Source organism: Alosa alosa, chromosome 17 (assembly GCF_017589495.1).
Source record: "Alosa alosa isolate M-15738 ecotype Scorff River chromosome 17, AALO_Geno_1.1, whole genome shotgun sequence".
Lineage (NCBI taxonomy): Eukaryota > Metazoa > Chordata > Actinopteri > Clupeiformes > Clupeidae > Alosa > Alosa alosa.
The window spans coordinates 28,393,211-28,421,190 of record NC_063205.1 but is presented as its reverse complement, the minus strand read 5'-3'; the positions used below and the strand labels follow the sequence as shown (position 1 = coordinate 28,421,190).

The 27,980-nt window shown below is 45.2% G+C and overlaps 2 protein-coding genes across 2 annotated transcripts in view; one reads left to right on the top strand and one right to left on the bottom strand.

Moving 5' to 3' along the window:
- Positions 1 to 72: 72 nt before the first annotated feature.
- cd36 (CD36 molecule (thrombospondin receptor)) lies at positions 73 to 9,458 on the top strand. Its single transcript, XM_048267488.1, has 13 exons — positions 73 to 114; positions 2,537 to 2,675; positions 2,934 to 3,094; positions 4,937 to 5,081; positions 5,612 to 5,761; positions 5,860 to 5,951; positions 6,438 to 6,487; positions 6,704 to 6,773; positions 7,273 to 7,457; positions 7,733 to 7,851; positions 8,209 to 8,282; positions 8,388 to 8,442; positions 8,622 to 9,458. Exons 2-13 carry the CDS (start codon positions 2,550 to 2,552, stop codon positions 8,796 to 8,798), a joined length of 1,404 nt encoding a protein of 467 aa, XP_048123445.1. The 5' UTR covers positions 73 to 114; positions 2,537 to 2,549; the 3' UTR covers positions 8,799 to 9,458.
- Positions 9,459 to 10,704: 1,246 nt separating this feature from the next.
- The window catches only part of sema3c (sema domain, immunoglobulin domain (Ig), short basic domain, secreted, (semaphorin) 3C), a 44,308-nt gene continuing 27,032 nt past the window's right edge, over positions 10,705 to 27,980 (bottom strand). The window contains exons 7-19 of the mRNA XM_048268772.1: positions 26,901 to 26,991; positions 24,903 to 25,022; positions 23,853 to 23,995; positions 23,523 to 23,637; positions 22,938 to 23,007; positions 21,602 to 21,746; positions 21,078 to 21,300; positions 18,541 to 18,629; positions 17,807 to 17,848; positions 17,386 to 17,543; positions 16,504 to 16,571; positions 14,789 to 14,922; positions 10,705 to 13,242 (exon numbers count right to left, since the gene is read on the bottom strand). Of these exons, the coding sequence (XP_048124729.1) occupies positions 12,826 to 13,242; positions 14,789 to 14,922; positions 16,504 to 16,571; positions 17,386 to 17,543; positions 17,807 to 17,848; positions 18,541 to 18,629; positions 21,078 to 21,300; positions 21,602 to 21,746; positions 22,938 to 23,007; positions 23,523 to 23,637; positions 23,853 to 23,995; positions 24,903 to 25,022; positions 26,901 to 26,991 (1,815 nt within the window). The 3' untranslated portion in view covers positions 10,705 to 12,825. The remainder of the gene's footprint in view (positions 13,243 to 14,788; positions 14,923 to 16,503; positions 16,572 to 17,385; positions 17,544 to 17,806; positions 17,849 to 18,540; positions 18,630 to 21,077; positions 21,301 to 21,601; positions 21,747 to 22,937; positions 23,008 to 23,522; positions 23,638 to 23,852; positions 23,996 to 24,902; positions 25,023 to 26,900; positions 26,992 to 27,980) is intronic.

The following is a 27,980-nucleotide window of genomic DNA, read 5'->3' as shown; positions in this document are numbered from 1 at the left end:
TTTGATGGCCATGCAAATTACGGGAGTTTTCCGGGAGAAATAACAAAACGGGAGGGTGCTGGGAGATGACCATGAAATACGGGAGAAACCCGGGAAAAACGGGAGTGTTGACAGGTATGACACACACACACACACACAGACTCTCTCTATATCTATCTCTATCTCTCTCTTGGTCTAAAGGTCGTTATCACAAACATCACACAAAGGTATTGAACTGTTACAGGGGTTACAGCACAGAATGATGCATCCACAGAATTATTAAAAGGGATCAGAACCATGTAAACTGGGAACCAGAAAAAGCGTTTGAAAATGACGCATGTGCCAGATTAAGGAACAGATTGGACAGATTAAGAAAAATGACTGTAGCAACACTAAAGAGAGCACCTGATGGTGAGCTGTGAATGAGGGCCAGACTATTATCATGACAATAAACAAGTCATGTGCGGATTGTAATTTAATGGCCCTTAAAGATTATATGTAAATGTGAAGGATTTAGTGATAGAGTGAATGATTACAATAAAAAAACTACTAAGGGGAGAATGGGGTAAATTGAGCATAGGGGCAAAATGAGCCACCCTCTTTTTGTTTTTATAGGAAACCGTAAACAAATGTTATCATGTGACAGCATTTTAAGGAAGAGGTACAGCACATGGCAAATGTGGAAGAAATATATGTAAAAATATGATTTTTTTGCTCTCCCAGTGGATTCCGTTCATGTCCAGAGTTAGGGTGATTTAGAGAACATTTTCTGATGCATTACACATCAATTGGTGGCCTTATAAATTAAGCTATGATGTGAAGGCTAAACAAAATCATGAATGTTACCGTAGCTTGTTGTGAGAAGCATTTTCTTTCAAAATGGTGGCTGTGGGGTGAGATGAGCCACCAGGGCTGGGATAAGTTGAGCCAGCTAACTGGTACTTGTATTGCATCTATACGATGTTTAAGTTTGCCTTGTTTTTGTGACCTTATACTATATGGTTCCTTAGTGATACTAAGAGCTGAAGAGACTTTAATCAGCAAATTAATCTGAATTATTTAAGTGAATTAAATGGGAGAATCTTTGTTTTGGCCCAATTGACCCCACACCTAGGCTCACCTTACCCTACATATGGGGTAAGTTGTGCCACGAGCCCAACTCTTTTGCAGAGGGCATATCTCTTTACCCTTATAAGTTATCAAAGAGTTGTTGGTTACAGAAGTTGTAGAACAATTGTGTGAAGGTTACAAAACAAAACCTCTTCGACACATTAGAATGATGAAGAATGTAAAAAACGGCTCATCTTACCCCATTCTCCCCTACTATAGCCACTGTATCACATTTAATGTCTGCTATTCTGAACAATGAAGTGAACTGAGGAGAGTGAGTGGTGTGTTTAATGTCTGTGCTATTCTGAAGGAAGTGAACTGAGGAGAGTGAGTGGTGTGTTTAATGTCTTTGCTATTCTGAACAAGGAAGTGAACTGAGGAGAGTGAGTGGTGTGTTTAATGTCTTTGCTATTCTGAACAAGGAAGTGAACTGAGGAGAGTGAGTGGTGTGTTTAATGTCTGTGCTATTCTGAAGGAAGTGAACTGAGGAGAGTGAGTGGTGTGTTTAATGTCTGTGCTATTCTGAACAAGGAAGTGAACTGAGGAGAGTGAGTGGTGTGTTTAATGTCTTTGCTATTCTGAACAAGGAAGTGAACTGAGGAGAGTGAGTGGTGTGTTCTGGTCAAGGTGAAACTCGAATGGTGATATTTCTAAAAGGTGGGGCTTCTTTATTTCTCTTTATGGTCCCAACAAGTGTCCAATGCTGGGCTATCGCTACAGTCAGATTGACTGCATGTCACATGAAACCTATTGATGGACCATACCGGACAAAGTCTCATATACTAATTCCCTACTAACACATATAGGGCTCTTCCTTTCAGTTATCAAAGGTGGCAGTTCCAGAACCATAGAAAGAGAGGGTTGCCACCATGCATACGATCAAAAGTCCCCCCAAAAAACCTGTTGACTGTCTGTCACAGGAGGGTGGGGTGTATCTCTGGATGCTGCAGGGCGTAAGCTAGTAACTCATTGACTACTGACCAAGTGATTGGCCATTTTCAGTCCCAAAACTCCCATGACTCAAAAACTCGCATGGAAAAACGCTGCCATTTTTTTTCCACGGTCTCTTATGGGAGTGCCACCACTCTGCTTTCTCTACCGCTTTGTGCAGTTCATATAAAAGGCTTGTATCTGTCCAAAGACTTACATCTGTCCATAATGCAAGATCATAGGCTATTGATACCATTTTGTTGAAAGTCTGTACATTTCCTTACAATCCAGTCATGTGATAATAAGACCCTTGATCCACACAAAGAAGTCTCTTGGCATGGTTTTTATCTCTGTGAGATAACTGATATTACTTTGGAGCAATCCTGTGAACCTCTATCCCACCTTTGACCACTGGAGTCTTGCTTACATAATTAGCGTCAGTTAATACTTGGGTGTACAGTACAGTCTCCTGTGTCTTCACCTTTTCACCAGTCTCTCTGGGCTTCCCTTGTTACAGAGGTACGCTCAACATGGGCTGCCGGTGTGATACTGTGTGTGGGCTCATCGTTGGGTCTGTGGTGGGGGCCCTGGTGGCTGTGTTTGGGGCGATACTCATGCCTGTGGGGGACAATATCATCGCGTCCACAGTGAATAAGGTACGTCAAAGTTACTGTTTTTTTTTTTACACTTGACAGTGCTGAAGGTTTCAAGTTGATAACTACCTGAAATAAGTCGGAAATAACTCGGTGCTCTGCACCAAATACACACTGTAGTTCAGGTGACCTTAGTGGTCCAGACACCTCGGTCGTCACCTGAACATTTGGTGAAAATACACATGGATCTTGTGAAGCTCTGCGTTTTAGGTCAAAGTGGGTACAGAGTATTGGTTGGTGACTTTTTGCCTTCCTCCGCAGGAAGCTGTGCTTGAGCCTGGAACGACAGCCTATGAGAACTTTGCGTCTGCTGGAAACCCTTTTTACAGGCAGTTTTGGCTGTATGATGTATTAAATGCAGCAGGAGTGGTGGAATTGGGAGAGAAGCCTGAAGTGAAAGAGAGAGGACCATACACATACAGGTGACCACAGTGTTGAATTGATATTTGGGGGCGTTTATGTCTTTAACCTGACAGGACAGGAGAGAAAGTGACAGGATATTTTTAAGTTGGGTTATATATATAATGGAATGCGGTAAATTCAATTGAACAACATTAACTTATTAAGACATTGCTTACAAAGTACATCTTTGCATGTCTACATGTTAGTGATAGCTTTGCAGGTTGCATTTTACAGTCTGATAAGAAAAGACAGAATTCTGTCAAAGCAGCAAAACTGCTAAATGTTGCTCTAATAGCATCACATTTTTCACCAGTTTTATTTCTCAGTAACATATTTGTGACTAATTTTTTATTTTATATTGGCTAATATGTCCCAATAGATGCATTAATTAATGTTTTTAGCATGTGCACAAACATTTACACATGACTGAAGTAAAAGGTTCTCTGCACAGCTGACAAGATTAAACTTTTTTATATTTTATTCTATCCATGATATTTGGTGTAAGTAAGTTTTCAGTGAGTTCTCATGGACATAGGCCAATCAGAGGTGACATTCAAATATGTGTAATATAAATGTTGTATGATAGTCAGTTGTCTGATAGCACAATATCTTATCTAGGCTGCCTCAAAGGAGAGTTGATTGTTTATAACAGCTTTCCAGGAAGAAAATATTTAGTCAAGCACATGTTTTGGTATCCAAATGTCTAGTCACATGAACACTTTAATTGAGCAATGGATTTTACCGTAGTTGTTACTCCTTTACTCGTTGGTCACAAACCAACTTATTTTGTTGGAATTATTCAAACATGTGCATATCAATTGAGTAATGCATTGTGGGGAATGCCTGTGGACAACATGGGACTCGAAATATACTGTATCATTTTACACACTACACCGTTGAAGTTTTCCCAATCATGCGTCCTCTCAGTAGACAACAGTAGGACACGCTGAGGTAGTGGTCAGTCCATACAGCCAAGTCTCTTAACATCTAAACCCAAAGTATATCATTTGACAGTAAATAATCATTATTATATATCTATCATCATTATTCTATATATAGAATATTATATATTTATATATAATATCATAATTATTTACATTTTTCTTGTATTGCAAGTGCATTTTAAGGTGAAATATGACAGTTCAGGCATGTTTTAGATATTGCAGTGTAGCTTATATATCTTATGGTTGCTGTAGCTTTCCAGATTTCTTAATAGGAATGTCTCAGCTAAGTATTAGTATTAGTTAATCAGACAGGACAGTAGAGAGTGACAGTTAGCAAGCGGGAGAGAGAGATGGGGTGGGATCGGGAAATGACCCAGGGCCCTGCGGGCACGCGGACCTGAATATGGTAAAAACACTGTAACCAGCTGTGCCACACCGTCCCCCACTCTCATACTGTTTTGTTACTTCACTGTTATTGATGCTGGGAGCTTATCTCAAATAGTCAAGGCTGTGCTGAAGTACATTAGGACAAGGCTCACAGATACTAGATAGATAGATAGATGTAATGTAGTTCTGCCTGTAATTCTGTATGCATGGTAAGGTGCTCTATGAGAGTGAGTGTCATGGTGATGGTGCAAATGAGTAAGTCCAACAGTACAACAGTGCAAGAATAAAGTCTAGAGACCAGCAAAAAATAAATATGGACATATAAGAGAATAATGTAGACAAAGTAGTATAAAAAAATTATATCAGTGCAAGAATAGGTTGAAGTAACAGGGTAGATAGATAGATAGATAGATAGATAGATAGATAGATAGATAGATACTTTATTGATCCCCAGGGGAAATTCAAGAAAAGTATGCTGAATGCTGCGTATATGCTGAGTATAATATATTATTATATATAATATAATTGCAGGACTCGTTACTTACCTAAAGAGAACATCACAGCGCATGAAAACCACACAGTGTCGTTCCTTCTGCCGGCAGGGGCCATCTTTGAGCCCTCCATGTCCGTGGGCCCAGAGGAGGATGAGGTCACTGTCCTCAACCTGGGTGTGGCTGTAAGTCTCCATCGTCATGTCGACTTCACCGCGTCAGATCAGTCCCAGTGATAACGGTAGCAAGGATCCACGGTCACATAAAACGATTTAACTGCAATCCTCCCAATCCTCTGTAGCACAGTGTCTGCACCTGTGTTATATCGATGTTATTGTCATTTAGCTCTGGTTGATTTGACGGCCTAAGAATTCTGATAGCATCCTAAAGTGTGTATAGGTGTTCATATTCCTTGTAGAAGTAGGTGCTTATTTTGTGCCCATATGCTGTTTTCCTTGTTTACCTTTATAAACTCATTCTAGGGGCTCAGACAAGAACTATGACTTAGCAAATTTGTGCACATGGTTGCCGACACAACCACATATCAGTGGAAATATATGTTTATGTATATTTCGCTGCATATCTCAGATCATTCCCTCAGCTATAGGCAAAATGTTTTACAGCAGTTATCCTTCCACTCTGGACATTGCTTATTGGATACAATTGCACCATGATAAAGAACACTAAATAACTCTCTCTTTCCTTTGCTTTCCAGGGTGCTTATTCGTCTCTTGATCACGGTCTTTTGAATTTTTTGATGCAAAGCACAAATTCCTCACTCTTCCAGAGGAGGTCAGTCAAAGAAGTGTTATGGGGATACAGGGACCCCCTTCTTCTGTCATCACTAGTCGGTGTCTTTTACCCGGTGAGTACTAGTTGCACTTGTCATTGTTTTGTTCATTCTATGAAATGTGTATAAAGCAAAATATGTACTTACAAAAGAGAGCGACTTGTCTTTGTCAGTACAACGGCACCTTTGATGGGCCATACAGCATCTTCACGGGCAAGGATGACATCTCCAAAGTCTCATTAATAGACAAGTGGAACGATCAAAGGTGACTCATTTTATTTTTGCTTTTTGCTCATTTTGCTTTACATTAGCCTGGGAATACCCATACAACCTTACGGCAAATTTTGGATTTGCTCTGCAGCTCAGTCTGACCAAGAAGCCATTGAAGCCCATTTCCTAATGTCAATGTCAACGTCCAAATACAATCACTATTTTTGCATGGACGGCAATGTACGGCATGGACGTGTATTTAGTTTGAACTGAGTAAACAACTGCATTAAAAAGCTTCATTTACAAGATTGCTACACGTTTGAAATGATTTGGTAAGAGTTATACGCCCTGCTGGAAGTCATAAGTCAATTAAACTTTTTCTAGACCCACTTTCAATTGTACAGTTGTGAAGGTTTGGTTGTTCCCAGGCTATGGAAACATATTATCTGAGTGTCTTACAAAGTCATGCCTTTGTTGTACAAAGTCGCACTTTTGTTGTAAAAAGTACCTTGTCCATTAACCTGTTGTATATTTCTCACAGCACACTTTCATTCTGGGACAACCCATATTGTGATATGATCAATGGCACAGGTGAGGATAACACACTCAGTCACCTTCTGTTGATGTTTTAGTGACCGGTATGTTATGCATAGCAGTATTAGCCTTGCCTTTAGTTTTATCCCCTCAAAAGATCATTAGATCATGTAGAAGATTTCAGTGTGTTGACACAAGGAGGTCTTTCACATTTGTGTCTGCATATTGCCAGTTTGTTTACATTTAAAGTTGACTTCTCTTACCCTTTCAAAGATGCTTCGTCCTTCCCTCCTTTTTTGGATAAGAAGGAGCCTCTCTTTTTCTTCTCCTCGGACATATGCAGGTTGGTTTTTGGTAGAGTTCTCAGTGTGTATGTCGTAATCATTACATGCTGATTTTAAATGTGTATGAGAGGTTCTTGCTCACTCACAATGGCACTCCATAAATTCATAAACATACAGCTGGAGTTTCATTTCAAAAATACTTGCTAATCGAGTGATTATTAAGATACTATTAAGTTAAACCCAATAGAAACCACATAGTGTATCATCTCTGTGTTGTTTTTGTGAAACTAAATTTGTAGAACTATTTTTTTATTGATGTTATAATGTAATTTCCTCTGTGTATTAACCTCATAGCTGAAGAAATTTTGCAAAATCAATGTATAAGCCGCGGCTAACGGTAGTAACGGTACACAACTAAAATATATAGCTAATTACAAGTTTAGGCATATAACTTGACAGCTCTTAAGTTCTTAAAAACACTGCTCAAGCTTGCACGTCTCATTTTGACCATAAGGGGTCAGGCTGTACTAATATAGTTCTGTGCTTTGTGTGTCCCAGGTCTGTCAGTGCTGTATACTCTGGAAGTCATGATTTGATGGGGATTGATGTGTACCGCTACAAGCTACCCCCACGAACCCTGGCCTCTCCTGTAGAGAACCCAGACAACATGTGCTTCTGCCGGGACGAGTTGGTCACCAGGAACTGCACCTTGGCTGGGGTGCTGGACGTCAGCTCCTGCAGAGGTGGGAGGATAGATAATCAATCCATTTATCCATCAATCCATCCATCCATTATTCATTCATTCATTCGTCCGTTCATTAAAGTTTTCATTCAGCCAACCATTGTCAGTCTGTTAATCAATCAGTAAGTCAGTGTAGCAAAGATTTGGAGCAAAGATTCTAGAGCATTGCGCTCTATGATCTTTGGTTTGGAGTTAGTCCTCTTTAGGGTACAATTCTGTCCAGTGTGTCCAGGAACAGTCAAATAGGTGAGAGACTTGTGGTATCGTTCTCCACAGGCTTCCCAGTCTACATCTCCCTACCTCATTTCCTGCATGGCAGCGCACACCTGTCGCAAGCAGTGCATGGCCTTAGCCCCAGTGAGGAGCACCACTTTACCTACCTGGATGTGGAGCCGGTAAGGAACCGGGGTTTGACCTTTCACGGCAAAAAGGCCATGGTGGACACACAAATACACACTCACACGCTCATGCACACACAGACAGACACAGAGACACACGGAGACATACAACCACAGTACAGGAGTACACAAACACAATGACTCAAACACAAACATACACACACACACACACACACACACACACACACATAAGCATAAACACACACACACACACACACACACACACACACACACACACACACACACACACACACACACACACACACAGACGCACACACACAGACGCACACACACACACTGTATGTGTATAAGTTACTGGCTGATTAGTTCTCCTACTGTATATCTCCTACACAGACCACTGGTTTCACCCTGCGGTTTGCCAAGAGGCTCCAAGTTAACATGATGTATGGACCCTCAACAAAGATCACGTGAGTTCAGACACCTCCCTCATAGCTCTCCCTCAGGTTCCTATGGCTCACCGCATCCACACTATACTGACAGGTCGAGCTCCTTAACTCTATCTTCTCCCACAGGGCACTGCAACATGTGAAAGACTACACCATTTTCCCAGTGGTGTGGCTCAATGAGGTGAGAGCTGTTGTGGTCATTCCTTCAAAATTTCTAAAGCATATTTGGCTAAATTCTAGTTTTTGTCTACTTGTTACTTACATGTGACGTAAGGTGATGTTGAGAAACAATGGTCAAAAAACACCTTCAGTCTCCTGTCCTCACCATCTTACTAAAGCCCCATGTCTTTGTCTTACTAGACGGCCACCGTGGATGAGGAAACAGCCGACATGTTCAAGAAGGAGCTGGTGTCTCGAATTGACCTGCTCGACAATCTCCAGATTGGACTGATGTCTGTGGGCTCGGCCATGTGTGTGCTCTGTGCAGTGGCTGCCTGCGTTGTCAAGAGAGGCCGGAAGAGGAATATAATAGCATGATGGAGATCAACCAACCAGAGAGATAAACTGATAAAGAGAATGACTGCTGTCCACAGAATGACTCTTTGAAATGTCTGTCTGACACTGTAAGCTATATTTAATTGTTTATTATAATTGCTATGTATAACAGACCATGTCAAGGAAAATGGGTTTTGTGCATTCTACAACATTATGAAGAGCTGTATAATAAGCAGGATAATGTATAGAATGCTGGTTATTATCAGGGAAATATTCCCTTAAGGGCGAAGCAAGTCCAGTTCACCCAGTCGGAACTTATATTCGCCGATAATGACCGGCGTTCTATACATTATCCCTTACTTACATGCATTAGTGGAGATATTTGAAGGTCTTGTAATCTATCAGCAATGGGCTCTGATTTGTAAAGGAAGGATAAATTTTTCCATGATTACAGTGTTATTTTATAAATTTCAGAACTAATTTGTTATCACGTATTGTATATTGGAAAATGTCAATTTAAACATATTTGCTGTAGTGTTCAACTAAAAAAAGGCTTTTTCTTATGTGCTTGTGAGTAATTTTGTTTTGTTTTTCCTGTTGTTTATTAGTATGCTGGTGCATATGTTGATGCTATTTAATACTTGAATGTTATATTAATACAGAAAAGAAATAAACAATATATGGAACTGTCTGTGAAACATATTCAAACTTCAGACCTGGTTTTATTTCATTCAGTTGTGCTGAATTTTCCCAAGGTTCCACACCTCACCTTTTCACATGAGTGTTAACGTCTTTATGACACAAGGGTCACACACACTGACTCTGACACCCGTTTCCCTCTAACATCCACTTTGGAGTCATTCTCACCAGCGGGAACACACCAGCGCTTTGTGTACTCAGCGGTGAAATGTGAAATGTATTCAGTCTCCTTTCTCTTACCTCACCTGGGCATTAAATCAAAACATGATCAAGGGAGAGAGTGAGAGAGAGAGAGAGACGGAGAAACAGAGAAAAGGGAAAAAGAAAGCCTCATTTATTATTCTGTGCATAGCAGTCGGGTTTGTTTAGTCAGAAAGCAGTGGCTTTGCCCCCACAGAAGCTTGCACTTAGAGTTTTATAGTTTTTAAATGAGGCTGGCTCGCCTCCTCCGTCTCTTTGATTCCCCCTGGCTGCCGTCTGTTCTCTGTGCTGTTGGCTCACCGGGCGGGAATCACACGGCAGCCGTTTACCCTGGATGGTGGTCTGGCGGGCCGACAGACGACTCTTACCCGACCCCTCAGCCTCACCCATCTCTGCTGACCTCTGGGGGCCTCAGTTGCCTGATAAGGTTAATGAGGTCATGCGGATGAGTCAAGCTTGTGGCGTGGGTTTGGGGCTAGTCATAAGCAGTGTGGTGCCTGTACTGTAGGAGTCCCTCTGCTTCAGAAAGGTCATGGGGGGCGATAAGCTCAAACTGCATGCCCATCATGCTTGATGTATTTGGTAATTCTAAAATATCATAGTTACGTGCAGGAGTATGAGAGCTCACTGAATGCTTGGGAGAATTGGAGTGAGTGAATGAAGTGACAGCCATTCCAGCATTTAGAGGTTGTTGCAAAATGGCTGCCTTGCTCTAGCTGATGTACTATTTATTTCCAGGACGATTTTACCTTGAGGGAGACTAATTCCTGGCTGCCTATGATATGATATCACTATATGGATTTTGTCAGCTTCCTGTGCAGCTGATGATTTTTCATTTTATTTCACTTCTGAAGGACTTTCAGTATAATATAAAATAATAATAAATGACATGCGATTATAGTTGTTGATAGAGCCTTTTAGTCCTCTTTGTAGTCTAGTCTACCTTGACACTGTAGTTGTAAGACTTCTTTTATTGAAAATGCAAAAATGTGTATCTGCAAATGTGCATTGTATCTAAACTGTATATTCAATTTCTGTGAGTTTACCGTACTCTTAACTGTATTTATTCAAGCATTCATTACATTAATAAATAGAAATACACAAATGTTCAGAGTCAAGTTTGACATATTGACATTCACTGTGAAGACAGTTTGATCTGCATCAAAGGAGTCAAGATTTTGCAATCAATGACTGATGTATTTTGAAAAAATAACTTTATGATTGAAACATGACAAAATGAAATGTGCTGTGTAACTCTCTGCCAATTGCAGATACTGTCAAAACAATTTGAGAGATTATGTTAAAATTATATACACTTTACCACATTTTAATGACACACATACACTTGATATTTTACAAAAAAAATGACATAAGTTACAGCGACACAAATATTAATGAAAAAAAAAAACTGTACACACAACCATGGCTAACATTTTCTACATCCTCTATACCTGTTAGTCTTAACAGACGACTGGAACACAAGCAAGTAAATCACTAACAAGATGATGGCCTTCATGCTAATACACATGTGGCAGGATAGCAAAAATGTGCGTGACAAAGCGCTGTATTGAAAGGAAACATTCAGTGTTCTTATGCCACTCTTAATGCTGCGTGGTGTAAGATTCAGTTGTCCTTCAGAAATCCTTACATTAATCTCTCAGGGAAAACATTAGTTATAAACCATACGGTCGGGTCAATCCAAACAAACAGACAGCTTATATAGTTCAGTGTACCTGTGTGACACTTACATATGAACGTATTTCGTACATTAATCATGCTATCTCAGGTTTAATAAGGGAACTGATGTTTTTTTGTGTGTGACGTGTGGTATAAAGCCTGGGTCCAGCAACTGGTTTTCTATGGAAGCCTGAGGTCCAGCAAGTGAGGTGGACTGTGTCTACTTCTCCCCACAGATGTCTGTCATTACACACACACACACACACACACACACACACACACACACACACACACACACACACACACACACACACACACACTTGTCTTGGACATCTGTGGGGCATCTGATAGCTCGTGTACTTTGGCCTGTCCACCATGTTGTAATTTCCATTGGTGAGACGTTCTTGTAGGGGAACATTTGGGTCTGCCAAATCATCTGCGGTAAAGCGGAACAGCCTGTCGAGATGAAACAAGAGTTCTGTCCAAGAGCCCCTTATAAAGGCGTAAATTGTGTACTGTTCACAGTCCCTCTTGGAAGACCTATGTGTTTGTAATCTTTGTAAAATGAGTTGAATAGTTTGCGCAGAAAAAGGGAATACAAACAACCTTTATTTTTAAGATAGCCCTGTGGTTTGCTAGCAAGCTTTGCCACGGAGTGCTACATTTCTGTAAACAATTTGTACTGTGTAATCATGTTGGATGCTTAGTTGCATTTGTTGAATGCTTGTCAAAACAGAGGAAAAACAGCTAGACTTTTCATCTAAAGCATGCAAGTACGGCATCTCAGAACAAACAATGGCACATATCTTATATGCATGGACCAACACCTTCTTTTACTTAGAGTCAATATTACTGCAGCTTGGTTTTTATAAATACCAGATCATGCTTGCTTGCTTGTAGTCTCATTCGGTATTGCTAGTCAGGAGATTTGCTGAGAGGGAAGTCCTTTCACCCACTGCACACACGTGACCCAAGTGCAGGGTGCAGATGGTGTAACAACTGTGTGTGTGTGTGTGTGTGTGTGTGTGTGTGTGTGTGAGTGAGTGAGTGAGTGAGTAAGTGAGTGAGTGTGTGTGTGTGTGTGTGTGTGTGTGTGTGTGTGTGTGTGTGTGTGTGTGTGTGTGTGTGTCTGTGTTGGCATAGGTCACAGTCACTGAGTACCTCATGCACGTAAGACTACTGTAGAGGCATTGAAGGAAGCACATCTCTCTCTCTTTCTCTCTCTCTCTCTCTCTCTCTCTCTCTCTCTCTCTCTCTCTCTTCAGTGCCATCATGACTCCCCCAAATGTGTGGGCCCAATGCAGTCAGGGGCAGCCCGGAACATAAATGTCTAAAAGAAGTCCATTGGAGCGCAACATACCCAAAGGCATACCCCAGATGCTCGGTCAGTCATTTTCTCTCCCCCCCACAACCCCTCCCTTTGTCCTCCTCCTCTACTTCTCTCTCCACCCCAACACCCCCCCTCCCTCCATCCCTTCCCCGACACCACCATCTACTCCAGGGGCAGGTGGTTCCGGCGGTTGCGGCTCTTGGTGCGGTCCAGCAGCGGCTTGAGCTTGCCCAGCTTGCCCATGTCGCCCCTGGCGACCGAGACGGAGGCCCCGGCGGGGACCAGACTCTGGAGCTGCTTGCGCTCCTTGCAGTACTGCTGCACGGCGAGCGCGTCGGCCGGCGTGAAGGCCGACACCAGGGCCTTGGGGTGCAGCGCTGCCCAGCCCCAGGGCGACTGCTGCTTGGTGGTCAGCGCACTGACCAGCGTCTCGCTCAGCACGCGCAGGCGAAGCTTGGCCACGGTGCGCTTGAAGCCGTTCTCGGTGGTCAAGCAGTAGTAGAGGCCTTGGTCAGACGGCTGCACCGAGCGGATGAGAAGGCCGTGCTCTGTGGAGACCACGCGGTCACTTAGCTTCACCTGCAGGGAGGGAGCGAAGAGGAGGAGGGAAGGGGAAAGGAGGATGGGGAGGAATCATGAGGTTACCAAGCTGCTCTGCAGACGCTATACTGAAGTGAGAGAGTAGAAGTATGGCAGCTATGTCATAACCTAAGGCAATCATTAACATGCAGTCATTTGAACGATGACTTTACATGCTTCTCCATGGACATCGGTCAGAGCTCAGTCAAGCCTTTATACTGTATGTAATCTGTTGCAAGATTTATCCAAAGCTACAGTGAAGTTTTGATATAAAAAGGCTGATTTTGAGGGCACCACAATCCACTGACTCTTAAAAAAAGTTTTAAGACTTTTCTTTTTAGCAAAGCTTTTGGTCCCCTTTAGATGTTTTTTAAAACCTTTTCTTTTTTTTTTCCTTAAACTGCTTCACTTTTTTGTTTTTACCTGTAGCACTTTGAGATCTACTGTATGATGAAAAGTGCATTATAAATCAAATGTATTATTATTATTATTATTATTATTATTATTTTGGTTGTTTGTCTGTTTGTACGGTATGCTTGTCAGCAGGATAACTTAAAGAACTATCAAGCCTGATGTTCATGAAACTTGACATGGGCCATGGAAGAACCTGTTTACTTTTGGAGTGAATCTAGATAACAGGCCTGGGCCTTAGCACTCTCAGACTGCCCTGGAGGGACAGCAGCCAATATCGGGAGGTGTCAGTTATCTCTAAAATGTGGGCCGCAGGGGAAGCCTCTCGTTAGCCACACTCTACGACAATGTACTAGTTGAATAAAATTGTTTATTTAATTATTTGCTGTTTAGAGCCTGCCAAAGAGCAAAGACTTTTGCCATTAAGTCTTTGATTACTCCACCTAAATCCACGATCTGATGAAGGCCCCAGGTCAAAACAATATTGTTTCATAAACACATTAATGTGGAGCCAGAGTGTGCGCCACTTCTCTACCAACTTCACCAAGAAACCAAGGTGCCCTCCATACCCATTCTCACCGCAGTCACATATGACATTCATGAGCCGTAAAACCCAAGTAAAAGTCAAAGCCATAAAACACACAGGTGCTTCTGCGCTCTCCGAGCATACGTTATCTCTTAACGACCCACTGTTTCCCTGGAGGGACAGCAGCCAATATCGGGAGGTGTCAGCTATCCCTAAAATGTGAGCCACAGGGGAATATCTCTCTTGTTAGCCGCACTCGACAACATCTGAAACAGTTTGGTCTGGAACGCCACCTATGACACCGCGCTTGTTAGAGGAGCACGAGCGGGCGTCTTGGGAAGGGACAGGCCTTTCACGTCCAGCATCGAGGCTGTGATCTCAGCCAGATTGTTTTGACAAGGTTTGACGTGAACATCTGGGGCTTGGACGCGAAAAGATAGCATTTAATAACGCACGATAGCCCTTTTGCAACATGAAAGCCGAGCTAACGGAGGTCAAACAATGGGCGTGGAGGAGTTTTTTTTGTTGTTGTGTGATCCCTGACACAATACAGCATTAAGTGCGAAATGGAGACCGATGTTGGCTGTGCGAGCGAGCCGTTTGGCTGACCTCTTTTCGCCGGTCGTTGTCTCTCTGGATGAGCCACTTGATGGAGGCCTGCGGTGACTTGGGCATGCACTCCAGGAAAGTGGTGTTGTTCCTGATCCCGTACTGGGCCAACTCATAGCATTTCTGTGCAGCGACTTGGGCATGCACTCCAGGAAAGTGGAAAGTGGTGTTGTTCCTGATCCATTACTGGAGCCCAGATAAAGGCCAACCAGGTCAGTTTTCTGCACGCTGAAACACAAACGCCGGAGCGCCAACTCTACACACATGTTATCGCAGTGGCAGTATCGGCGAACACACACACACATGTGACACAGACATGCATCTTCACAAACACACACACATATAGACTTGACACATGTATGCAGACACACACACACTCTGACACAGGAAATGCAGTTAGTCACTCACGTCGGGTCAGTTACACACTCACATGTACGCCGCGCGCGTCGTATCACACACACACACTCACTCACAGACACAGACATGCATCCCCACAAACACACACATACAGACTTGGACACATGCATGTGTCTTCACACACACACACACACACACACACACACTCCTATTCAGACATAAGGGAAACCAACTGGCCTCGCTGGAATTCGCAAGCTGACATATGGCTACACTGAACAGCTGTGAGTTAGTAAGTGTGAGTATGGGCTCTGTGTATATTCATGAGTGTGTATGAATAACTCTCTCTGTGTGTGTGTGTGTGTGTGTGTGTGTGTGTGTGTGTGTGTCCGTGTGTGTATGTGCGTGTGTGTGTGTGTGTGTGTGTGTGTGTGTGTGTGTGTGTGTGTGTGTGTGTCCTGAAGAGTAGGGTCAAAGTTGACTGTGCGGACAAGTGGAGCCTGCGCCAGGCCCCTGCACCTTTCAGTGCAAACCTCAGACCTCAGGGACTTCCAGATCTGCCTTCCAGCTCCTTAAGTGGAGGTGTGTGTGTGTGCGTGTGTGTGTGCACGTGCGTGCGTGTGTGAGTACGTGCGTGCGTGCGTGTGCGTGTGTGTGTGTGTATGTGTGTGTGTGTGTGTGTCTGGAGGGTGGAGGGTTTTGCCTAATTATCGGCAGTGTCATCTGTTATGTCTAGTTCCAGACAAACGGGCTGTCAGTCAGCTGGATGGATGACAGTGCTAAGACTAATTAGCTGGCGCAAACCCAACATGTGCTGAGGGTCCCTGAGCGGAGCTCCATGCGGCGTACAGGAAGTGGAGTGGTGACGTGGAGAGACAGACCTGTGGGAGCGTAACGTCGTACAGAACCCAAAGGGGACAGCTGGGGTCATCCCATATGTGGAGAAGTTTCCCAGCAGGCAGTGGGGCTGGTGTGTGTGTGTGTGTGTGTGTGTGTGTGTGTGTGTGTGTGTGTGTGCTGAGCTTATTAGAGGGTCTGGATTTAATGCAGTTACACATGTACACATTCATTGGTGATGAAGAGTGGATCTAACTAAAGACAGCAGGCATAGAGCGGCTCGTTTCATCAAGCTACACGCTGCCCTTTGGCACAAGTGTAGCTGTGGATATGTAATAGAATTGATCATGACTTGATGTAATTTCACTTGAAAGTTTAACGACAGAGGGCAAATGAGGGAGAGACAGGTCCAAAAGAACAAAAGACAGATGAAAAGAAACAGATAAAAGACAAATCAAAAAGAAGGAAAAGAAACACAAAAAAGAGTGATAGATTGGTATTGCATAAGAATGAGGAAGACCAACCCTTGAGATTGAACCCTCTGCACTGGGTTAGTGGGTTGCCGTGGATGATGTCCTGTCTCCGACTGCGCCTGAGCGTCACACAAACAACAGCACAGTAATCCATCACTGTCACATCTCAAAGAGCATTCCCTACCCTTCAAACACTGTTTTGTAATGTGGCTAACACATGATCTACAAAAGAATCTAGCTCAAAGGGAAACAGTGAATTAATTTCTTGTGGCTAGATCTCGCGTTTCTCGAGTAGCCGGTTGTGTCAACAGTGAAGAGGATGCAATTTGAGCCAGAGAAACTCCGCCACGTGAGGTGGGTTTTTCACAGTAGTTTCTCTCAGATACGAAACGGCCTTGAGACACCAAAAGCAACAGGATAAGTAAATGGTATGACGGATTCATTTCCCGCACGTTCTCCGAGGAGCAAGGCGGCTGTTCCTTAGTTCTAAACCCAAACCAAACTTGAACTGTGGTTGACTGATTTCCCCCGAGCAGCTGTTGTTGTTGAATAGCAGCAGGGGGGGTGGCGGAGAGGGCACTGAATATGAAAAATGAAGCCATTTCCCGCCAATTACAACTTGCACGGAAGCTGCCAAGAATGAAATCCATTCTTTGTCACATGCTAAAATAGGAGCAAGCTGAGTGGGCACCATGTTTTTGTCGCATTAAAGCATTCCACAGCTAACTCTGCAATGCATCAGGGTGTGCACGATACACTGCATCCTCCGCCTGTTACACACGCAGCCTAGAACATCCTGAAACAATATCTGAGAAACCTTTAAATGTTATGGGTGATTCATCATAATCATCGTTATTTCCTGGAATCGTCTCACTAGTGCTAAGTAGCTTGATGAAATTTCCAAGGCCAGTTGGACGGTTCTGGGTGGCCTACCTTTTCCCCGTGGGGTAGAAGCGAGAACAGGTCATTCCATCCCAGGCGCAGTAGGGGTCCCTGGCCAAGCAGCAGTCGGCGCAGGCCGAGCCGTAGGCATGGCAACGGTGCAGGGACACTTGGGACACGCCATGTTCCGAGCTCACGTATAGCTGTTGCTGCAAAGCAAACAGTTCAAATGTCAGGGGGGTGACTGTTTATTTTCCTTGGCCTCGGTGAGTGACAGCGAAATGAACTTAATCACCACAGTAATTGCGGCTCCTTGCTCTATGTTGCCACTGTGTCAGAGATTTATTTCTAGCTTTTTTTTGGTTCCACGCATTATAGGATACAGTGACTGCGATCCACACCACACCACAATTATGATTTTTCTCAAATGAAATGTAGGCGGTTCCCTGAATGGCTGACTGCTGTAACTTACCTTTTTGGACGAGATCTGCAAATTGGTCACGGCAGCTCCATTCTGGAAGAAAACAAGCAAACAAGGCAAATTGGAAAATTCATCCCTGGCATGGCAAACCCTCAGACCACATAATCAACCGTGAGCCCTTCGACTGGTGGTCTGTTGTTACAGGCTCTCTGTGAAGAATGCTGATTAAGACCCTCCGAGCAATTGGTTGAGATGGACAGAATCCACAGTAGCAGACACAGAAGCCGCTGGAGTATTATGGTGAGTGGCGACGCAAAACTCCAGGTGCAAGTAGTATAGTGTATAAAAGCCAAGGAGCTCAGTCCAGGCCTTGATCACACGCAGGAGTCGTTGCCCCATTAAGATAAAGCAGCTCTTGGCGAGGATATTCTGGTATTCAGCCACAAAGCTGTTACATATCAATGAAGTTCACGCCACTCTTAACAGTCAGGCTCATCAGACTTCCAGACGGTTGATGTTGGCACACAGCACCGTATCTGCCTCAGCCTGCCGTGCCGTAGCATAGCGTGGCGTGGCGTAGCATAGCGTAGCGCGGCTCCATCTCCATCTCTCCCATCTGCTCCCCATGGCCCATCCTCCAACCCCACCCTGACCTGACACAAACCAGCAGCATCAGCAGAAGGCCCATGAGGCTTTGATGTGTGTGTGTGTGTGTGTGTGTGTGTGTGTGTGTGTGTGTGTGTGTGTGTGTGTGTGAGGGGGAGCAGGAATGAAGCAGCCCAGACCTTAAACACTTCCAGCTCCTCCAGAATCAGATCCTCGTCCAGGGAACCATTTGTGGGCAGGACGATCACCTTCTGTACTGTGCCTTTGTCTGAACAAAGCGGAGGATATATGGAGGGAGAGAGAGGGGGAAAGGGAGAGAAAGAGCAAGGGAGAAGAAGAAAGAAACACAGATGGAAATAAGGAATAAATAAGGAAGGAATGAACAGGCAATCAAACAGCAATGTTAAAACAGTACAAAAGACTCTATCTCCCTCATATAAAGAACCACAACAAAGGGCGGTGAGCTTGAAGCCATGTAAGGCTGGTTTACAATGAATGGCTGATGTGCACACACAAACTATGTGCATTTAGCTGAGTAAACGGAACTGTTTATTTCTCCCCCTGTCACCCTCCTTTCTCTCTCTCTCTCTCTCTCTCTCTCCGTCTCTCTCTCTCTCTCTCCTGAGTTGACACTGAGGTGACATTTTGAATGGACAATGAAAATGAGCAGTGCATTCCTTGGTCCACTCTCTCCATTTCTCTCTTGTCTTTTTTCCAAGGGATACACTCTGAGGTGAACTCGCACAAACAGGGTTTTGTTTGTGTTGGGAGGGAGTGATGAAGAAGAAGAGAAAGTGAGCCGACTGAGGAAGAGGAGGGTAGTCCCGTTAAAAAGACATGGAAATCCCCTATTATATAAAAAAACCCCTCTCTGCTCTCCCCAAAAAACACATGAAGGAGCAAAAAAGCGTGTTGGCGTGGCGACCCACCCGACCGGCCGGTCGGCCTGGTGTTCCTGGCACGCCGCTGAGGAATCTGGGAGGAGGGGATAGAGGGATGAAGAAGGGAGCGGAGAGGTGGAGAGGAGGAGAGGAGCAAAGGGGAGCGGGGGGAGTCATAAACACAAACAGCTGTGCGGAGCGACTCCCCGTGCCATCAGCCTCCCAGCACACACACACACACACACACACCCGTGGCCTGGCTTCGCCTCGCAGGGCCCTCGCTACGGGTTTCCGTAGTGCTCCGTTATCGCCGATTCTGCCATCAGATATCATATCGCGTCCCCTTCCCCCCTGCTTCCCAGTTCGGTCCACTCCACGGTCCACCCCCACCTCGGCCCGTGCGTGCCTCCAGCTCATATCCGCAGCACGGGCCTCCTCCTCCATAATGGTCAGTAAGAAAGCGCACAGGGAGGGATTGCTTTAATATCGTGAGGAATAAAGTAAATCACTTCCTCTCTACTTGAAACCAGACCTTTGTGGATGAGCGAGAAGATATTCTCTTAAGAGCCACCACTGACAAGCCAGGAAGTCTGGGGGCTTCTGAAACAATGATTGGCACATACAAAGAAGCAGTCGCTATATGTTTAAGTTGAAAAAAAAAAACAACAAAAAAATTTAACAAATGATACCTTTTTTGTCTGCATTAGAACATAGCTAAGAGCATACTGTAGGGTAAATGTGAAAAACAGAGTTTAACTGTCTATTGTTGACAGATTATCTGAACACAACTAATTCAGCTGCACAAAGAGCCATTTGGGAGCTCCCAGAGCCAGCTCTCTATGGCAAGTTAAGCCAAATGATCTGGCTCACCGTGAGGAGCTGGAATTTTATACCACTAATACCTGAAGACATGCCAGGTATGTGTCAACTGATCTAAATCTTATATACTGACAAAATGCATGCTTTGCCAATTCTTTAGTCGCTGTAGACAAAGACATTTGGTGAACAAATAAAGGTAAAAGTGAGGCACTTTTACACACTTGTGGGTTAAGAGCAGAAATGAAAAAGCTTTCTGCATCTGATTCTAAAGGCCTGCACACTAAGGTTAGGATTAGGGTTAGGGTACCCCAGTGAGTCTGTATTTATCATCCAAACTTTACACAACATCTCCAAAACCTTTGCACGCATTAAAAATATACTATACAGTTTCAGGTATTTTCGGTGACTGTAGAGCTCCACCCTAGAGTCGCGATATATTTATATTTTACTCTGACATTGTAAATAGCCTACTTCGCGTGGCTTGTTCCCCCCGTACCCCTGTAAATTTCGAGAATACAATTGAAATATCATATATATGTCGTATCGACTTTAATCTCAACATTTCATCTTGACATGTCCATTGTCCATCAAAACCAGTTTGGAGAGAGAGTGACCACTCCAAGTAGCTGCCACTGAATCCGGTCTCAGACTCAATCAGTTGGCCAACGACTCAACAAAATGCCTGGATGATTTGGTGAAATTGTACTTCAGAAGCGGGTTTAGCAACAACTATACTAACTAGTTTTTAATGTCGAGAATAAAGATGAAATGTTGAGATTGAAGTGAACATGATAGTTCAATTTTAGCCTATTCTCGAAATTTTAAGTTTAATGTCGACACATCGAGATTAAAGTCGACATGATATTTTTTTCGCGAAACTTTATTCTCGAAATGTCATGGCAAAAATATGTGTGGCCCTAATACTCCGTCGTAGGTTTTCTACTGCTGCGTGTAGTTTTTTTTTACCTATTTCAGTGTGCAAAGGCCTTAACTCTTGTTGTTGCATGTGTGGTTACCTGTGCCCAGGAAGAGGACCTGGTACTGGCCATCTGCTGCGGTGACCTGGTCGACGGCGATGGAGGTGTATTTGTAGTCAGCGTGTGTTCGCACCAGCAACGGCCTCCTGCCCACGGGGTAGATGGGATTGAACATAACAGGGTGGTTCCTGACGAACGTCACCACGTCATCAGGAAACTCTTTGGTGCTCTGGACATGAGGTGTGAAAGCTCCACCAGGACACTAGAGAGAGAGAGAGAAGGAGAGAGAGAGGGAGCGAGTGAGAGAGAGAGAGGGGGGAAGAGAGGGAGAGAAAGAGCGAGAGAGAGAAAATGAAAGGGAATGAAGGAATGATTTAAACCTGTCAAAAAGTTAACACACACTTGCTCCAACTTTTTGTTATCATTGCTAATCTCCCTCTAAATCATCTACTGAGACTTGGCCCTTTCCGATACATTATAAACACCAAGTGATCTATCTGTTCTATCTGTCGTGGAAATATCAGCCAATGGTTAGGGTGTTCATCTGGGAGGCTGGAACTCACTGTGCCAGGCCTTGGGTAGGGGATGCGTCCTTGGAAAGCCACCCACTGAAAGTTGGGGCCCTCCCTGTGGGCGAACGGCCCATTGAAGACGGTCAGGATGTCGGCCATGTTGTACACGCACACGGCTGACCCTTTAAACACAGAGCTGCGGGAAGAAGAGGAGGACAACACAATATGAAGAGACGCTGTGGATGAATAAGAGAGTGTGAAGAGAGAGAGAGAGAGAGAAGTGAATTCAGTCTCCATCCTTCTTCACGGTTAAGCTCAATGAACACACAGCCTGGAGCATTTAAAGGGACATCCAAGTCATATAACCCAACCAGAACTACTCTCTCGCTCTCATTCTCTCTGAGGAATGGAACACCTCTCGTCTTTTCCTTGAGGGTTATGTTGCGGTGTTGGCAGGACTCTTTGCATGTTATGCGACGCTGACTCACAGAGAACCATTGTTTCCACTGAGTAAACACTGAGCACGCTAAAAAAAAAAACTAATATGGCTAAAGGAGGAGGAAGCCCAATGAATAACAAAGTTCGGAGACTCAACGCGGAGCTCACCCACTATCCCTCCAAAACCCTCTGCTTGTTTGATTTGGCGTGCGTCTGAGAGAAGAACCACAACGGTTCCCCCTTCTCAAGAGTGTGTACCAGTGGTGGAAACCAGACCCACAGACCCAATCTAAATGCAGCCACAGAACTGGCCTTTTTTTCTTTGTCTTTTTTTTCCGTCCGTGCGAGCGTTCCAGTGGTGCCAACCGCATCGTTTCCGCCACCACGCCGGCTTTAGTGCGGGCGCGCGCAACGGAGAACACACAGGAACTATGGCTACGTGGAGGAGGGGGGGGTCATAATTATAGCTTCGTGCGAGGGGATTCGGAGCGCCAGGCGTTGGAGACTGAATTCGTCCCTGACAAAACATGGCTCGCGTGCGTATAGGATCACGGCACATTAACTTGTGGGACTCTGTTAATGTCCTGGAAGTTCCTTCGAGAGAGACGCTGTTTACGGTCTTTGTCTCCGTCGAGCCAGGGAGAGATGTAGAAATGAGATGTAGAGCCAGGGCGTCTAGAAAGTCGAAGGCAGCGGGAGATATCAGAGTTCGCTGCGGTGTAATAAGATACTTCACATTCTCCGGGAGGTGCGTTCCGAGAAGCCCCCGATATGTTGTCCACACCTCTCCTACAGTGACTCCCCCCACTCTCTCTCTCTCTCTCTCTCTCTCTCTCCCTCCCCACCTCTCTCTCGTACTCACTCACTACTCACTCACTCAGATATTCACCCACACCCAGAGGCTTTAGGGAGTGAGGCTCTCATCATGCGGGAGCTGCAAGGGCCTTACCTTGTGGATGTGAAGACGCCAAACACAAGGAGGCCTTTGGGGTTGTCAGCCTCCAGCAAAAACACACTCTCTGGAAACGAGAACAAGCATGACGATATTTAAGCGATGTCCGTCAGTCGGCTTAACACAAGCCCTCCACCCAACACACACTTACACACACACACACACACACACACACACACACACACACACACACGCACAGTATGAGGCTGAACATGAGGTCAATTGGATGTAGGTTAGATAGAGAGGATGGAATTCAGATGGAAACCCCTCCATCCAAATTCCAGCCTCAGAATCTGACACGTGCCAACACTCAAGGAAAACCCATTAGCTGGAAACAAGTAAAAAAAAAAAAAGTTGGCCTGTAAACATCGGTAAAGCAGAAGCTTGAAAGGGCTTGAGTTATTCAACATGTTATTTGGCGTGAAGGATATGAGATGCAGCCCAAATCCAGACATGTACCAAATTACCAAGATAAGTTATCTTGGTGTTCCTGCTACGAGATGAGACACAGAGAACTCATGCAATCACTGAGAAAGGTTTCCCAAGAGGTACGGGGTAAAGAGCTGCTTATTTCCCACTCACCAAGCTCGTCAAAGTGGGTCTCCGTGCCATCTTCCTCCAGCACTGAGCATACCATCCGGGCCTTCAAGAAGGTGGTCCACTTATTTACCAGACTTCGCTGACCGCCAGTGTCATTCTGCAGCAGATAGACAAAACAATGGAGGGGGGGGGATGAGTGACACATGAAAGTAGAGAAAAATAAGGAAGACAAGACAAAAACAAATCAAAAACAAAAGAATTAGTGGTGAGGATTCCTCTCATCTCCACTAACAAAAACAAAGCAAAAATGCCAAATAGGCACATAAAGCGTGTGTGAGTCACATCCCCACGCCCACACTAAGGCCCACTCACCGGACACACGCGCGCCACCATGGTGTGGATGCTCTTGGTGTTGCCGCTGTTGTCCGTCAGCCGCTCGCGGAAGAAGAAGTAGAGCTTGGTGTCGTTCGGGTCTGACCCGTCCGGTATCAAATGGGCATCGATAAAGATGGGCTCTTTATGACCAGCGGGAGGAATACACACCCAAAACAAAAACAAAACAGGGCCTCGGTTAAGAGAAAATATAAACAGCAGTGCAGCTGGCTTGCAGGTGGCCCATTTGTTCTGGGTCTCCCTCCCAGTGAGCCACTGACTGTAGAAACCAGAAAATAAACAGCGCTGACTTGGGGGTCTAGAAGTGGAGGTCTATTCAAACTATACAAGTGATCAAGCAATAAAAAAAAGAGATGAAGGATATTGCTATTGTGCCTTTTCCCTCTTTTTTTCCCTCTCCCTCCCGAACAACACATGGGGTTGATTACTGCTGGGCGTCAGGGAGAAGAGTACAGTACGAGAGTCGTGACTTTCACAGCAGAGGAGGAAGAAGAATAAGAAGAGAAATCATAAAAAGGAGGCATGATATGCGGCAATGCTTAATATCAGCTCTGTTGTTTCAGATGGACTTTTGGGGGATGGCCAGATTTATTGAGTGCATTGTTCAGTGAGCGAATGAGCTCGTCAGGCAGGTTCATTTCTCCCAGGGCTGCTTCGGGCAGATGGATCTGCCCCATTGACCCAGGTTATGCTCCACATTTCCTCCTATGGCACTTCTTCTTACTATTGACACCATGGGATATGCTCTAGGGTATCGCTTCAGGAAAGGACTTCTGAAATATGACCAGTTGTATTGTGCTGTGACAGTGTGTTGTAAATAAGTCAATAAAAGCTGGAATTTTGTGTGTGTGAGAGAGAGAGAGTGTGTGTGTGTGTGTGTGTGTGTGTGTGTGTGTGTGTGTGTGTGAGAGAGAGAGAGAGAGAGAGTGTGTGTGTGTGTGTGTGTGTGTGTGTGTGTGTGTGTGTGTGTGTGAGAGAGAGAGGTGGGCGTGCGTGTGTGTGTGTGTAAGGGGGGTGTTTTTGTCTCACCACTCAGCCATTTGGAGTTGTGTTGGTCAGTCCTCACCGCGTTCCTGGTGGTCAGGCTCCGGAAGATAGCGGCGTCCGTGCCCATGAAGTCAATGTACATGCCAGAGAAGAGCTCCTGGTCTGAAAACGACAACAAGAGAAGGACTGTTTCACTATCTCTTTCGCTTTCCCACAAGATGCAGAAAGTCCCGGCCGAGTCGTCCCAACAAGCTGCAACGGCTTATGTGCAATAAAGTGTTGCAATAGCTGAACAACATTTTAATAATCAGCTGCAATCTCTCCAACATCTGCCCAGAAGAAAACAGTACAGTAAGTGTGTGTGTGTGTGTGTGTGTGTGTGTGTGTGTGTGTGTGTGTGTGACGTGTGTGTGCGTGCGTCATCTTGCAGCACAGATGGGTTGGAAAATGCGTGCAAGACAAAGACCATTTCCAAATGTAAGTTGCATGTTGAAATAACGTTATGCATCCTCATGGCCAAAGCGGAGACAGGAAAGGCACTTCATGTTGGATTTGTTCCCTCTCGGCTTCTCCACCCATTCTTTCCCAGTGACCCTCTACCAATGCTTCCTCATGCCTGCTGCTCGCACTCCTCCACTGCCTCGTCCCTCTATCCCTCTATCCGGCGAGTGTGGCGGGGGGCCAAGTGGCGGCTGATGCGAGGGAAGCGTGTCGACAGCCCACAGACCGTGGACGGCCGTGGGGAGGCGGACGCCGCAGGGGCTCGACACGGGAAAGATGCGGCCTCTTAGCAGCCTCAGGCAGGGGGCCTGCTGCCATCAGGCTTCAGCCTGGCCGCCCGTCAGCTCTCATCTCCCACAATGCCATTCTCAGCATGGCCCTCCACAGCACACTGGACGGACTCTCTGCACTAGGACAAAACAGACACCCTCACTGGGTCTTTGACAGACTGACAGGGAAGCTACACCAGGCGCTCACACACTGAAGCGCTCCATTCGCGACGCGTAAAATCCATTTTAGAAGCCTGGTCTATTTTTTCCGAATGTACGTGCCGTTATTACGTCTGGTATAGCTACTTCCATTGATTATAGTGGAAGCTAATTGTTGCAGCAGACGCTACGCAAACGGAATGCTTCAGTTAAGCGCCTGGTGTAGCTTCCCTGGGAGAGGTCCATATGGAACATTTTCATCATGGAGACATAAGGAGTTGCTAAGGCCAGAGAAGGGGTTGCTACGCTTAATGTAAAGCTGATTGTTGTGGGCCCCATAGAGGCATCCTGCATAGAATCTTTAAGATTATTTAATGCAGACAATATGACTCTTGCAGGTCTCAGATTGTCCTTTTCTTTAAACCAAAAACATTTCTTCATTTAGATTTCTTAAAGCAATATATTCAAATGTCAATTGATCACTGGCCTTACAGTAAGTGATTTCCTCAAGTTTTGTGCTCTGTATGGCAACATTGAAAAAATTATGAGAGAGCATTTATTTGAACTGGTCAACCTGCTGCCCACCCTTGCAGTGCACTCAACTTACACGCACCGGACACAGGGGCAGCCTGACAGGAGAGGGCAAAAGGGGGCAAGAGAGTGGGCATGCAGGAGGGCAGGAGAGTTCAAGGGGAGGATCCGGTGGGCGTGAGGCAAGGCGGGCGGGCGGGCGGGTGGGCGGGTTGGGTGGGCACACGGGTCTCAGGTGTCTGAAAGCCGAGCTGTTGCGTGACACGCCAAACGGCCTCCGCAGCACTGGCCGTGTGTCAACAGCAACCGGACACCCTGCGACCAATTACAGATCAAAGGCCCGGCGCTGACGGAGTGGGATGTTGCCAGGCGACCCGTGAGGTCACACGAATGGGAGAGGGGGAGGTCTCTGTGTATATACTGCATGTGTGTGTTTATGTATGTATGAATGTGAATATGTGTGTGTGTGTGTGTGTGTGTGTGTGTGTGTGTGTGTGTGTGTGTGTGTGGAGTGAGAGAGGGTGGGGGGGTTTTAAGTGTCACTGTAAGGCTTGGTGGTGAAAGGGGGTGGAGAACTTACTCAGCATGACAGAGACTGTGTTGACCTGCGGGTTGAAAGAACATCTTCCCTTCCCTGATTCAGCCCGAGAGGCAATCTGGAAGACCTTCTCCTGCAGATAGATAGAGTGAGAAACAGAGAGAGAGAGAGAGAGAGAGAGAGGAATAATAGACAAACACAGAGGGAAAGACAGACAGTGTTTGTTTCCATCCTTTAGGTTTTATAGCAAATGTGCATCACTAATCAGGAAATCTCCAGCATAGCTGACTATTCGTCGTAAAAATATGAGACTATAAGCGTTCTGTCTGTGCTTCAGGTAGCTCTCCTCAGGAGCTGTTTTATATGGTTGTAATGTTCCACAGTCAAGGGATTCTAAGATCTCCTCTTCACCTTTCCTGCCTCGTCTACGGTGCATTACCGGAAAATTCCATGTGGGAAGTAAGAATTTCCTTCCTGTGTGCTACAGATCCGGACTCTGTCTGTCTGTCTTTACCGTGAGACGGATCTGCCTATGGCCTTTACAGTTTTCCGTGGACGCCACCGTCCAGTTCTAACCTCTCCTGTCTACACATACACATCTTTCCCACGCGACCGACATCCGCATTGTCTGTTCCAGCCACCACTGCCGGACCCCACCGGACCCCGTATGCTGCCTGGTCCCGGGCCCAGCTGTGGCTGCTTCGACTGGGCCGAGGCGTCGCAGCCAGGGAGCCTCTCCAGGAAAATGAGGGCTGTGTGTGAAGAACGCTGTCCACACACACTCCTGTTTCCCGTCAGCTGTATGCGTGTGTTGAATACCGACCACACAATTCGTCATCACGAGTTACACACCAACATAAACTCAGTCAAAACACACACACACACACACATAAATAAATACATTTTCGTGTGAGTCAGAACGGCTATCCATAGATGACCTGCCACGTTCTTTTTTTCTGCAGCGCCTCAGCACGTGCGGCTAGGTTGAAGGTCAGGCCTAATGCAATACCTTGACCAAAAGCAGCCTGCAGCGTTTATGGCTACGCACCAGAGCTGTGAGCAATCCCTCCTTTCAAACAAAAACCATGATGACAAAGAGCACAGGGGAGGTGTGTGTGTGTA

What these genes read in the sequence shown, in the direction of transcription:
- cd36 (XM_048267488.1), top strand. Translation starts at nt 2,550, where the DNA reads ATGGGCTGCCGGTGTGATACTGTGTGTGGGCTCATCGTTGGGTCTGTG. An exon ending in TGATATGATCAATGGCACAG is followed by an intron (nt 6,488 to 6,703) that starts GTGAGGATAACA and finishes ACCCTTTCAAAG; the next exon opens with ATGCTTCGTCCTTCCCTCCT. An exon ending in CCTACCTGGATGTGGAGCCG is followed by an intron (nt 7,852 to 8,208) that starts GTAAGGAACCGG and finishes TCTCCTACACAG; the next exon opens with ACCACTGGTTTCACCCTGCG.